Source organism: Myodes glareolus, chromosome 12 (genome assembly GCF_982192425.1).
Source record: "Myodes glareolus chromosome 12, mMyoGla1.1, whole genome shotgun sequence".
Lineage (NCBI taxonomy): Eukaryota > Metazoa > Chordata > Mammalia > Rodentia > Cricetidae > Myodes > Myodes glareolus.
The window spans coordinates 18,509,982-18,522,592 of NC_142037.1; the positions used below are offsets into that span (position 1 = coordinate 18,509,982).

The 12,611-nt window shown below is 44.8% G+C and overlaps 1 protein-coding gene across 42 annotated transcripts in view; it reads right to left on the reverse strand.

The window, feature by feature from the left end:
- LOC146892254 (uncharacterized) overlaps positions 1–12,611 on the reverse strand; it is a 68,111-nt gene that overhangs the window by 30,180 nt on the left and 25,320 nt on the right. For 14 of the 42 annotated variants that reach the window (XR_015739415.1, XR_015739416.1, XR_015739414.1 and 11 more), the window contains one exon: positions 12,251–12,447. The exons of 6 other annotated variants lie outside the window; for them this stretch is intronic. Coding sequence is in view for 1 of the 36 variants with exons in the window: in XM_087912050.1 (XP_087768176.1) it covers positions 3,603–3,627; positions 10,965–11,106; positions 12,335–12,447 (280 nt within the window). In the remaining 35 variants the exon portion in view is untranslated. 22 more of the 42 variants (XR_015739431.1, XR_015739432.1, XR_015739430.1 and 19 more) reach the window with 13 other exon arrangements.

Genomic DNA, 12,611 nt, shown 5'->3' on the forward strand with positions numbered 1-12,611 from the left:
TCCTTTTCATTTATTTCAGTACCCCAGTTCATGGGATGGTGATGCCAACATTAAGGGTGGGTCTTCCCCTTCAATTAAACCCCTGGGGAAACACCTTCACATACGCCCAGAGGTGTGTCTCCTAGGTGATTCTGAATCCAGTCAAGTTGACAATGAAGACTAAGTCTCATAGTCTCCATTCCATCACGTGTGCACGTGTGAGCATGTGTGCACGTGCTCTCTCTCTCTCTCTCTCTCTCTCTCTCTCTCTCTCTCACACACACACACACACACACACACACACACACACACATGCTCATGCATACAAAGCTAAACAGAATCCCTTAAGATGTAGATCCTTTTCTTGAAAACAGTGGGATGGGGCCTGGAGCAGTTACAAGGTAATAATGACACACAAATGAATTCTTCTTCGTGGTATTTTGTCTGAAGTCTCAGAATTTAATTCATACGTGATTCAAAGCACAGGAGGAGAAAAATATTTACCTTTTGCCTTAGTTAGGGTTTTATAGCTGTGAAGAGACACCAAGATCATAGCAACTCTTAGAAAGGGACATTTAATTGGGCTGGCTTACAGTTCAGTGGTTTAGTTCATTATCATCACGACAGGAAACATGCTGACATACAGGCAGACGCAGTGCTGGAGAAGGAGCTGAGGGTTCTACATCCAGATCTGCAGTCAGCAGGAAGAGAGAGTGCCACTGGGCCAGGCTTTGGTTTCTGAAACCCCAAAGTCCACCCCCAGTGACACACTTCCTCCAAGTACATACCTACTCCAGCAAGACCACACCTCCCATTAGGGCCACTCCCTAAGAACCTATGTGGGTCATTTTCATTCAAAGCACCACAAATTAATTTTTTCCTAATTTTCATAGCATTCATGCAGTGCCTGTAGAAGCCAGAAGACAGTGTTAGGCCAGCTTGGACTGGAATTACAGACAGTTGTGGGAACTTGAAATAGAACTCTGATTCCTGGAAAAGGAGTCTGTGCTCTTAACTGCTAAGTCTTCTCTCCAGGCCCTCCCATCAGAAATGTTTAAATGGCATATAATATCATTTATATATAAAATACTCATTATTAACTACTTACTTTTAAAAAGCAACGTAATGCATGAATGTTGTTTTAAAATATTCTGGAGATATAGTTAAAATTTTCTAAAATTTAAATTTTGTCAATTGTAGTGGTTTGAAAGAAAATTGTCCCCAAAGGGAATGGCATATTAGGAGGTATGGCCTTGTTGGAGGAGGTGGGTCACTTTGGGGGAGGGCTTTGAGGTCTTCTATGCTCAAACTATTCCTGGTGACACAGACCACTTCCTGTTGTGTGCAAGATGTAGGACTCTCAGCTCCAGCTCCAGCACCATGTCTGTCTGCAGTCTGTCATGTCCCACCATGATGATAATGGACTGAACCTCTTAACTGTAAGCCACTCCAACTAAATGTTTTCCTTTATAAAAGCTGCAGTGCAGTGATCACTCAGCAGTGATCTTCACAGCAATAGAAATTCTAAAACACCACCTCTTCCCTAAAGACAATCACTATTTAAAAATAAAACATATCTATCTCTTGAAGGATGTTATATATGTACACATCAGCTCGTACATAATATACATTATATGCTTTGCATAAGGGGATATATGTAGATTGTTCTACACCTTAATTATTGTATTTACTAACATATCTTGAAGACCAGAATATATAGATCTAAAAACCAGATAACCCCTTCAAAACTTTCCCAAATTGGGGTGAAAGGTCTGGGCTCTCTACCATTAATATTTTACAGCATGTGGGCTATGGGAAAGAAAACAATTGACCTTTTGATTGAGAGATCTCTTCAGTTCAGAAAATTCCTGAAGAGTTGCTGAAGACTTCACACTGGCAACACTCCCAGCAGCTGGAGTAATAAATCCTCTAATCCGGAAGAGCAGTCTAGGCAACAAATGCCAGCAACCACCATATAAGCCAGGTTATTTAAATCGGCCTACATGTCATGTAATACTGTAGGCCCTCTATCGGTATAAACCACATATAAGCCAGGTTATTGAAATAGGCCTACATGTCATGTAATAAGGTAGACCCTCTGTCTATTAGTATAGACCACCATATAAACCAGGTTATTGAAATAGGCCTACATGTCATGTAATACGGTAGACCCTCTATCTGTCAGTATAAACCACCATATAAACCAGGTTATTGAAATAGGCCTGTCACCCCTGCATCATGCCTGCATGCTGGGCAGGCAGTATCATGTCCCTTTAAAAGGCGAAACTCTACCTACTTCTTCCTTTTTCTTTTTTCTCTTTCTCTCTCTCTCTCTCTCTCTCTCTCTCTCTCTCTCTCTCTCTCTCTCCCCTCATTTTCCATCTGTAGGAGAAGACCGCTTGTTCATCCTGACCACCCAGAACCGAAATAATAACACAGAAACTGTATTAATTAAATCACTGCTTGGCCCATTAGCTCTAACTTCTTATTGGCTAACTCTTACATCTTAATTTAACCCATTTCCATTAATCTGTATATCACCATATAATCTGTATATCACATGCTGGTTGTGCCCTACCAGCAAAGTTTCAGCACATCTATCTCCAACAGCAGATCCATGGCATCCCCTCCAACTCCACCTTCTTCCTCCCAGCATTCCGTTTAGTTCCCCCCGCCCCGCCCCACCGCCTACCTAAGTTCTGCCCTATCAAGAGGTCCAAAGCAGTTTCTTTATTCATTAATGGTAATCACAACATACAGAGGTAAATCCCACATCACCCATCCCTCTCTCCCTTCCCTTCCTCCTATCCCTTCCCTTCCCCCCAATAAAATTCCCCACATAAGAGAGGTCTGTATGACATGTCATCCACCATGGGGGATTGCCAAGATCCAATCTTGTGCCATATAACACTGCAGGATACAAGATCTACTTTAGTAATTTCTCTTATTTATTTGTTCATTCATGGATTTATTTTGCAATGGTAGAATTTGAACGCCTAGCCTCACGCACCCTAGACAGTTGCTCTACCTCTGAGCTATCTCTGCCGCTTTCTTTATTCATTTCTTTATGGTTTGCCCATATGGCTGCTGGCAAGAAACTTCAGCTCTTCAGCAACAGGACTGTATGTCTACATATGTGTTACCTTAATGTCCTCACAACATGGTAGCTGGTTGTCCCAAAACAGTTTAGCTAATAGTTTGAAGGAGCAAGAAAAAGCCTCAGTGCCATTTATATCCTAATCTTAGATATCACAAATAATTAAGCTTTGCCTTTGGAAGAAATAACATCAAATATTCGCAAACATATTTTCACATCACTACATACAGAGTTCCCCCCAAAGCAACTGGCCTGCGAAAAACAAAAGGAAGCCTTAATTTTCCCTGTTTTTTTTTAATAAGGATCTATTCTTACAATATTTTAATTAAAGCAAAAATATTAAATATATATATTTTTAAATAGAAATATAACTCTCAAATATGTGGCAACCAAAGAAAATAGGCAGAATGTGTAAGATAGTCGTCTGAAGACCGGTTTGCTACTTGCTGCTCCTCTCCGCCATGGCTTCTTCGTGCTGACTTCGCTTCCCCAGACACAAAGAATGAGGAACAAGATGATCATTACTCTAACTTCTCAGAGTAATCATTTTCCTAGAACATAAACAAGGGGTCAGATGACTCCACGTTATTTGAGAAGTGAAAGATGTGGGGGCAGGGATTATTAGAACCATTAGACTATTTCCTGCATCCTCATTCATCCATAACTTAATGCAGAAATGATCTTATTATCTCAGCAGTTTGATTGCAGGCACCAGTTGGGATACAGACATCCCAGGAATGTTCAAGAAGACCCTTCCATTCCGCCCTTTTAGTCCACACCACCCCCCATCCTTTATCTTTGTAATCTCAGCAGCTAAGGCCAATCCTAGTATCTTGAAAAAACAAAAACAGGGAACTCATGGGGCAATATCTGGCAACGTCCTGGCAGAGAAACCACAAGAAACTGGACAGATCTGTCCCCCGAGTCCTGGTGCTCTCCTGGGAGTCAAAAAAAGTTTCCACCCTACCTAGTCCTTTGCTGACCCCGTCAGGCAAGAGAAGGAACTTCAAGCTGGGCCCACGCCTGACCTCGCTTCCACACCTTTGCACAGGCTTCAGGGTCACCAGACCCTAAAGTGTGTCCAGCCTGTCACGGAAGCAAGTAAGACCAAATAGGACCTCTCCTGCTGTCAGCAAGTGTTTGTTTATGCAGGGTAGCCCCTCCTTTGCAACCTGACAGCCAACCCATGGACACAAAGGCATTGCTAGAGGCATACATCAACGACCAACTATGATAGCCCAAATTCAACTCTTGTGCGTCTCATTTGTTTCTGATTCTTCCCTTTGAACAAGTTCATACAATGGATAATACTCGGTCTTGAGGTAATTTTGGATTGGACAGAGTGGCTTCCACAAATTAAGGCCCTACTGGTGTGAGTCAAGGCCGCCCAGAGGCTGTAGACAGCAGTAACATCACCTGGCTCCCTCCGCTGCCTTCCCCCAACCTAGAGCTTCTGAAGATACAAAGCCTCTCTCTGCTCTCAACCCCTAGCGTAAATCAGTCTCTAGCCTTGTGTTCCTCCAAGGAAGAATGCCAAGGCCAGACTCTGGGGTCAACAAAGCTCAAAAGGTCCACCCTCCTTTGGGAATCAGAACACCATAACAAAGCCTCCTGCAGGTGGCTGCCTGTGGTACCTGGCATCTGCATCCTACAGAGTAATCAAGAGGTAAGGATTTCCCCAAGACCCCACTGGTCAGACCAGAGTTGTGTTTGAAGACAAATTAACAAGCCACAGATTGAATCCTCTAAGATAAGGGTTTGCTTTGCACAAAATGTCTGTCCCTCTTACAGCTACCAGAACATTTTCTTCAGGACAAAGCTTGGCCTGTGTGAGAGGAGGCTGGAAGCCGGTAAGCAGCTATCTGAGCACAGGAGGCTGGAAGCATGTAAGCTGCTATCTGAGGAGGCCTTCAACTTCTGCACAAGAAGGAACGCAGCCAGTGATTTCCGCACAGTGAGTTTTTTCTGATAGTGTCCACCCTAGAGATTGTTCCTTCTCTTCAGGAGTCCACAACTCCCTCAGTGTTAGCCAGTGTGCATGGTGTCATACAACTTTCACCACAGCACTAAGGAGACAGGAGCAGGTGGATCTCTAAGTCTGAGGCCAACTTGCTCTACAGAGGGAGTTCCAGGACAGCGAGGGCTATACAGAGAAACCCTGCCTCCAAAATGTATAAATAAGCAAACAAACAAAACAAAACAAAACAAAAACTAAATAAACAGTAAAAAATAAATTCCTCAGTGCAGAGATAAGCCATTCTATATACTAGGCAATATGCATTATTGCAGAATGGACAATATGCCATCGTGCAGGCTAAACATTGGTCGCAAAGGTAATAACTATATTAATCCCTCAAGTCTGGAATATTTTCTTCTGTGATTAAAAAGAAAGACTTTGCAGGTTAAAGATCTTTCCACGGGGATATTGTCCCAAGTTATCTGATTAAGTTCTAAATGAAATCATAAGTTTACTTAAAAGTGAGAGAGGAAAAGAGGAGGTGACATCACCACAGACAAGAAGGGATGAGGAAGTGTCTCAGTCATGGCAGACAGACAGCCATTATGTGCCAAAAAATATACGGAATTGGATTCTCCCCTAAAAACCCTCAGGGAGGAAGAAAACCATCCCTGTCAACACTTTGACTTTATCCTGTGAGATTAAGCTCAATTTCTGACCTCCGGAACTGTAAAAGAACAAACCTATTGTGTTGAGCCACTAAAGGCCTGGTGAGCTCTTACAGCTGCAGTGGGGAACTCTACGCTGTGTCTAACCCCATCACTGTGTGCCGCTGTTAGCAACTTCCCTGGGGTCGAACTAAACACTATAAATTGTACATGTTTAAACTTGATATATTGGCATCTGCATTTATTACTTCCAGAAGCTAATCCACACTCTGTGTATTCCCTGAGGCCCTGACCTTCCAGACAAACACTGACTTATGTCCTGTCTCTATATAGAAGCTGAATCGTAAGCAGACTGTGCAATATTTCATTTTTGTCCGACTTCTTTTACTGTGCCTGGTTATTTTGAGGCTTACCCGTGTTGTTGGGTTTATTAATAATTCTTTCCTTTCCTGCTGTGTAGCACTCCATTTCATAGCACTGCATTTGGCACATGTACTCAACGGCTGGTGGTTTTCATCTTGCTTGTTTGCGATAAGGTGTCATTCAAGACAACCAGGAACTCAGGGACCTCTTGATTCTGTCTCCTGATTGTTGGGATCACAGGCATGCATCACCACGCCCAGCCTTTTGGAAGCCATTTTAAATAAAGCTGTTATGCAAACCCATGCAGAGTCCTTCCAAGGTTCCTGTTTTCTTAAGTAGATATTCATGAGTGCTGTCACCGAATCATGTGGCAGACGTGTGTGTGTGTGTGTGTGTGTGTGTGTGTGTGTGTGTGTGTGTTTTCTTTTCAAGGCACCATCAAGCTATATTCCAAAGTGGTTGGGCCACTTTTTATTTCCAGAAACAACAATATTTCTCACATTTTTCCAAAATATTATATTATTTCATTGCTTGAATCTTATCCTCACCCCTAAAAAAGGTAATAAATTCTATATTACTGTAATGAAAAACTTGGATATAAATGACACAGAAAAAAATAAAGATTAGAGAGAGGATAAGAACAGAAAGGAAAAATGATGGACAGAGGAAGGAGGAAATCAGAGAAGAGGAGGAAAGGGAATAAGAAAAAAGGTTAGGGAAGAAAACCACAAAGACAGTCAAGGGATTATCTTCAAAGTTGTACATGAACTTAGGACAGCAGCCATGCCCACTGGCTTCATTACCAGCTCTTGGCCTGAAACCTCCTGGGAAAGGGATACCATGATGGCCAGGGCAAGCATCTATAAGGAAGACACCTCCCGGTAGATGTGGGTTGCGGCCTCCCATCTAGAACAGGAAGGGGCTGAGCTTCAACCATCAGCACCTCGCACTCCCCCACACTTCGCCCCACCTCCTGCTGATGATGTCTGCCAGCTAAGCCCAACCAGAAATCATGAGCCTTTGGACATTCACGGCTAGATTTTGTGCTCTAAGAAGGATGGACAGGTAAAAAAGTGAGTCTGGACTGGCAAAGAGAATATTCCGTACTCAAAAGCCAACAGGAGAAATGGAAAAGAGGCTAAAGCGCTTTATCATCTGCCTCCATGAAGGACCTAAAAGAACAGAGGAAACAATACCTAAACTGCGCCTCCGGAAGGCAGTACTGGGGATGTTCAGGGCAGCTCGTTATGCACCAGATTTCTGAATTGTCTGTCAGCGTGAACCGCCAAGCTTAGTTGAGCACAGGTGTGTGTGTTAACCCATTGTTCTCTGCTCTTGACCGTGGATGTCACGTGACTGACTGTTAAGGTTCCCGTTCCCTTGACTTGCCCAAAGTGAGGGCCTATTGCCTGGAATTGTGACGCAATTCCTTTCCCTTTCTCCCTCCAGCTACCTGTCCCATTATTTTATCACAGCAATCGGAAATAAAATGAAGACAGATGTGGTGTTTCTAAGTTGGGCTTGAGAAACAAAACCTGAATGTATCCTCATTTTAAAGGGAGAAACCTCCATATTATGAATAATGTCCTGAACTTATATGACCATGGACTGGAGCAATAGGTGCCTGCAGCAGGAAGGCCCGAGACCCCCACACACAGGCACAGCTTGTGGGGCGTGAGGAGGCACAACATGCCTTCAATCTGGAAGGGATGCTGGCGACAGGACCGGTTCTCTTGGCAGATGATTTTTCTTCGTCTTCCTCAGATGATCTATTTTGGGATTAATCATCCCCACTTTGTTCATTTCACCGTGAAGACTGCTGACAAAAATCAAGATGATCAAGGGGAGATGTGTGCTCTCAGAGCTACTGAGGAGTTGGAGTCTTTCTCTGTATCCTTTTTAACCTCATAAAACCCTGAAATATGTGTCCCTTAAATTATATATAAATTTCATCGTTTGCAGGCCAGTAATAATAAGACGTTATTAAACTATCAACACAGGCGGAAGTACTGTGGGCTTTTATTCTCACAAAGATTGCCTAATATGGATGAATTCGCTCCCCACCTTTTACAAGAGCCGACCGTGGAGGGGTAACCTTCACGGGATGGGTGGCAGCTTTGAAAGCTGGGTATGAGTCAACTTCCTTTCTCTGAGCAGGGACAGTCTAGATTTTTTGCTTTCTTTGCTCAAAACCTCTGAAGGGGAAAGTTGAGTTTGTCATTATCAATTGCTCCTTCCAACTCCTGTGGCCCACAAGCAAATGAAGCGGTAGATACTAATCTGACAAGTGGGTTGCGTATGCCCGCCCATGCTGGTAGGCAGAGCTATAGTCAACACGGTTTTCTTAAATATGAACCAATCCAGGAGAGTGGAGAGAACATTGAGATAGGAGGTTGGACACTCCACGTGCAGCTGGTCTACAAGGTAGAAGTGTGTTCTCAGATAAAATTCACTTACTTTTTCTTTCTTTTTTTAAATTTATGCATTTATTACCTACACAGTGTTTCTTTTTAAAGATTTATTCACTTTTTATGTGTACAGTGTTCTGCCTACACTGCAAGCCAGAAGAGGACACTGAAATACATTACAGATGGTCGTGAGCTTCCATATTGTTTCTGGGAATTGAACTCATGACATCTGGAAGCGCAGCCAATGCTCTTACCCTCTGAGCCATCTCTTCGTCCCATAATTTCCTTTTTCTATGTCTACGTCCTAGATCTTCCCAACAGACATTGGAAGACTGATTCACCTGACAGTATTCAGAAAAAAAAAAAAAAAAGCACTCAACAGAAAGAACCAAAGGTGGGCACAGTCCAGAAGATGGCTAATGGCAGCCATTCAGGAAACACCGCAAAATGAGGTGAGGACTAGCCTAGGACAGCAGCAGTGAGCTGCGAAGACTGGGGTACATCACAGTGACTTTCTGAGAAGACGCAAAGCAGGGCAGTAATGCAAAATCACCATGCCACCCAGAGTCAGGACTGACTAAGTGGCAGCAGGAACAAGCAAGAGTCCTTGGGAGCACGCAAGCACACCAGGGAAGAAAGTTTTGTTTAAGTAGCTAAGCCAAAGCCTTGTGTTAGATGAAGTCCTGTATAAAATGGCATGGGATAAGAGTAAGGAGAGCTGGTGCTTGAGAGACAGATCAAAAGTTAAGAGCCTGCACCGCTCCTGTAGAGGACCTGAACTTGCTTCTAAGCACCCAAATCAGCAAACTTACTGAGGGGCCCAGGCCCTTACCTACACCCTTGTTTAGACAATACTGCAGCCATGACAGATTGCAGAAAGGACTCAGCAAGATAAAAGTCCCTGACTCAGCTGAATGACAAGATGAGCCCCCTGACCTTGCCCTAGTTAATGAAAAACCCCCAAGATATCCCCACACAGTAAAGAATCAGTCAGAAGCTAGGTTAGCAGGCTCCTGACCCACTCTACTAGTAAGGATGGAAAACAGTAACCACGACAACAATCACCAGATATAGCAATTTTCCCGCAACTGTAGCTAACCAATCAACTTAAGACATGTACCCCCAGCTCAGAGGTGCACCAATTCTGAGTACTATACAATTCTCAGGCTCCTAGACCCCTTGCTCTACCCCCAGTAAACACCCTGCCCCACTGCTGCTCGGGGTCTCCTCTACTGCACTGCTGCATTGGATGGACAAGAAACCTGAGTTTAAACTCACAATAAAAAGGCTTTTTGCTTTTGCATCGAATTTAGTCTCTTGGTGGTCTTTGGGGGTTCGGACTTTGGGTGCAACATTTGGGGGCTTGTCTTGGATCCCCAAGTCCACCACGACCACTCTTCACTGTGTCTTGGGGTGCCAACCAACAGGCAACTTTCTGTTTTGGCACGGGCAAGCTCTGGTTTCTGTTTCTGGCTATTGGAGCTCCTTCTGTGAAGCCTGCTTAAGATCTAAGTGAATACACTGGCAGAACACGGGCTGGGGGACTGAGAGATGTCCCAGGACCCTGCTGGTGGATTAGGAAACCCTTTTGTGGGGGGCTGAATCCCCCTAGTTCCTCTGGAGAGACTCAGTGGATCGTAACCACAAACCACCGTACAGTGTCTCATTTTCAGATATGTGCGTGATCACCTATTTTGTTTGCTACTGTGTATTGTCTCTTGTTGTGTTTACCCCTTTGTTTTGATGGTTTGAGCACCCTGAAATCGTGAGCCAAGCCTCCAGTCACCCCACCCTACTGAGACTGTCCCTTGACCACTTGAAGGATTTCAAGGACTGTGGATATCATGATGAATTGGACAGGCTAAGGTCGGGGTGCTTGAGAAACATATCTGAATTAAACTCGTCCACTTTTCACACTAACTGGCTCCTGGAGGATTTATCTATCAAAGGAAAAACCAAGGGTATCATCTATGGAAGACCTGGACACCCTAACCAAATTCCCTATCTCTGTGTGGGAAGACATAGACTATTATTCCCACCTGGATGAAGCCTATAGTCCCGATTCAACCACCAAAAGAGTCACAGGCTTTTACTCTAAAGGAAGATGGGGAGCCCAAAAAGTCTGCCCCTTCTGCTCCCCTGGTTCTCAAAGGGGGAACAGAGAAATATCTCCTCCTCTCATCCCCACCCTATCCTACATCTTCTTCTTTAGACCCTCAGCAGGCACTCCCTGCCCCCCAGGGAGAAGCTGAAGCAATGGCCAGCCCACCGTACACCTGTGTGCATGCTCTCTGTGAAGCTCCTGGATGTGGGCCAGGCTCTACCACCTTACCCCTCTGGACAGTGGGTCCATGGGATGAGCAGGGAAATAAGACCTATCAGTGTTGGCCGTTTGCTACAGATGACTTGTATAACTGGAAAAAACAGAACTCTCCCTTCTCAGACAACCCAAAGGATCTCATTAACCTTCTAGAGTCTGTCTTTTTACTCACCAGCCTGCTTGGGATGACTGCCAACAGCTATTGTAGGAAAAAGGAATGATTCTGGTGGAGGTCCAGCAATTGCTCCTGGGTCCCGATGGCAGCCCCACTACTGACCCAGCCTGCATTAATGAGGGCTTCCCGCTGATCAGACCTGAATGGGATTTCAATTCACATCAAGGTAGGGAGAAGCTCAAAATATACCGCCAGACTCTAATGGGGGCCTCAAGGCTGCCACAAGGTGACCCACAAATTTGACCAAAATTTATAGTGTACCACAGGAACCAAAGGAATCACAAGCAGCCTTCTTGGAGAGGCTGATAGAGGCATTCCTAGCCTGTCCCCCAATAAATCTCGAGGTGACTGTTAACAAGTCAGGTGTGATTCTAGCCTTTGTGCATCAGGCCACTCCAGACATTAGAAAGAAGCTGCGGAAAATAGAGGGATTTGCAGGAAAGTCATTGTCCAAACTTCAGGAAGTAGCAGCTAAGGGATATAACAACAGAGAAACCCCAGAGGAAAGGCAGGCTAGGTTGAGAACGGAGGAGAATAAAAGGCAAGAAAAGATAAGAGCTGCAGAGAATGAAAAATAGAGACGAGCTATGGTAGCTGCAGAGGACAGGTGGGCATGTGACGTGCCCTGCGTAGTCCTGACAGTCACGAATTCAGATCCAGAGGGGAAACGGAAGCAACAGTGGCATCCTGCCATGGGGGCAGACCCCTCTGCAGAGGGACCAATGTGCCTATTGTGAAGAACTAGGCCATTGGGCAGAAAAGTGCCCTAAGACAGAGGTGACAATGACAGAAGATGGAGGAGAGGGCGACTAATGGGAGCAGGGTCCAGACCCCTCCAAACCTGGGATGGCTTTAAAATTGGAGGGGAGACCTGTCCTGTTTATGGTGGATATGGAGGCATAACACTCAGTTTTGACAGAACCTATGAGCTTTATAACCAAAAAGAAGGCATGGGTACATGGGGCCACAGGCATGAACCAATACTCATGGACTACCCAAAGACAAGTAGACTTAAGCCTGGGTTGGGTATCCCACTCCTTCTTGGTCATGCCTGTTTACCCATTCTCCCTTTCTCCCCATCAGAAAGCCAAACTCTGATGACTACTGCCCAGTCCAGGACTTAAGAGATGTCAATCAGTGGGTCACTGACATCGACCCCACAGTGCCAAACCTGTACACCCTACTGAGTTCACTATCACCTAGCTTACAATGGTACAGTGTACTGGATTTAACAGGTGCTTCTTCAGTCTGCCGCTGGCCCCTCAGAGTCAGGCCTACTTTACCTTTGAATGGCATGATCCTGAAAAAGGATTCAACGGACAGCTGACTTGGACTCAGTTGCTCTAGGGGATCAAAAGCTCACCCACCAAATTTGATGAGGCTCTCCATGAGGATCTGGGAGCTTACAGGACTGAACACCCCAGAATTGCTCTTCTGCAGTATGTGGATGATCTTCTGATTGGGATGCCACTGAAGACAACTGCAAGGTAGAGACAGGGACTTGCTTTAGACTCTGGGAACCTTTGGGTATCGAGTCTCAGCCAAAAAGGCACAGATCTGCCCAGGAGAGGAGATGCACCTAGGCTATATTCTTAAGCGGGGGCAGCGGGGGCTATCAGAGACTATATTCAAACTACCTGCCCC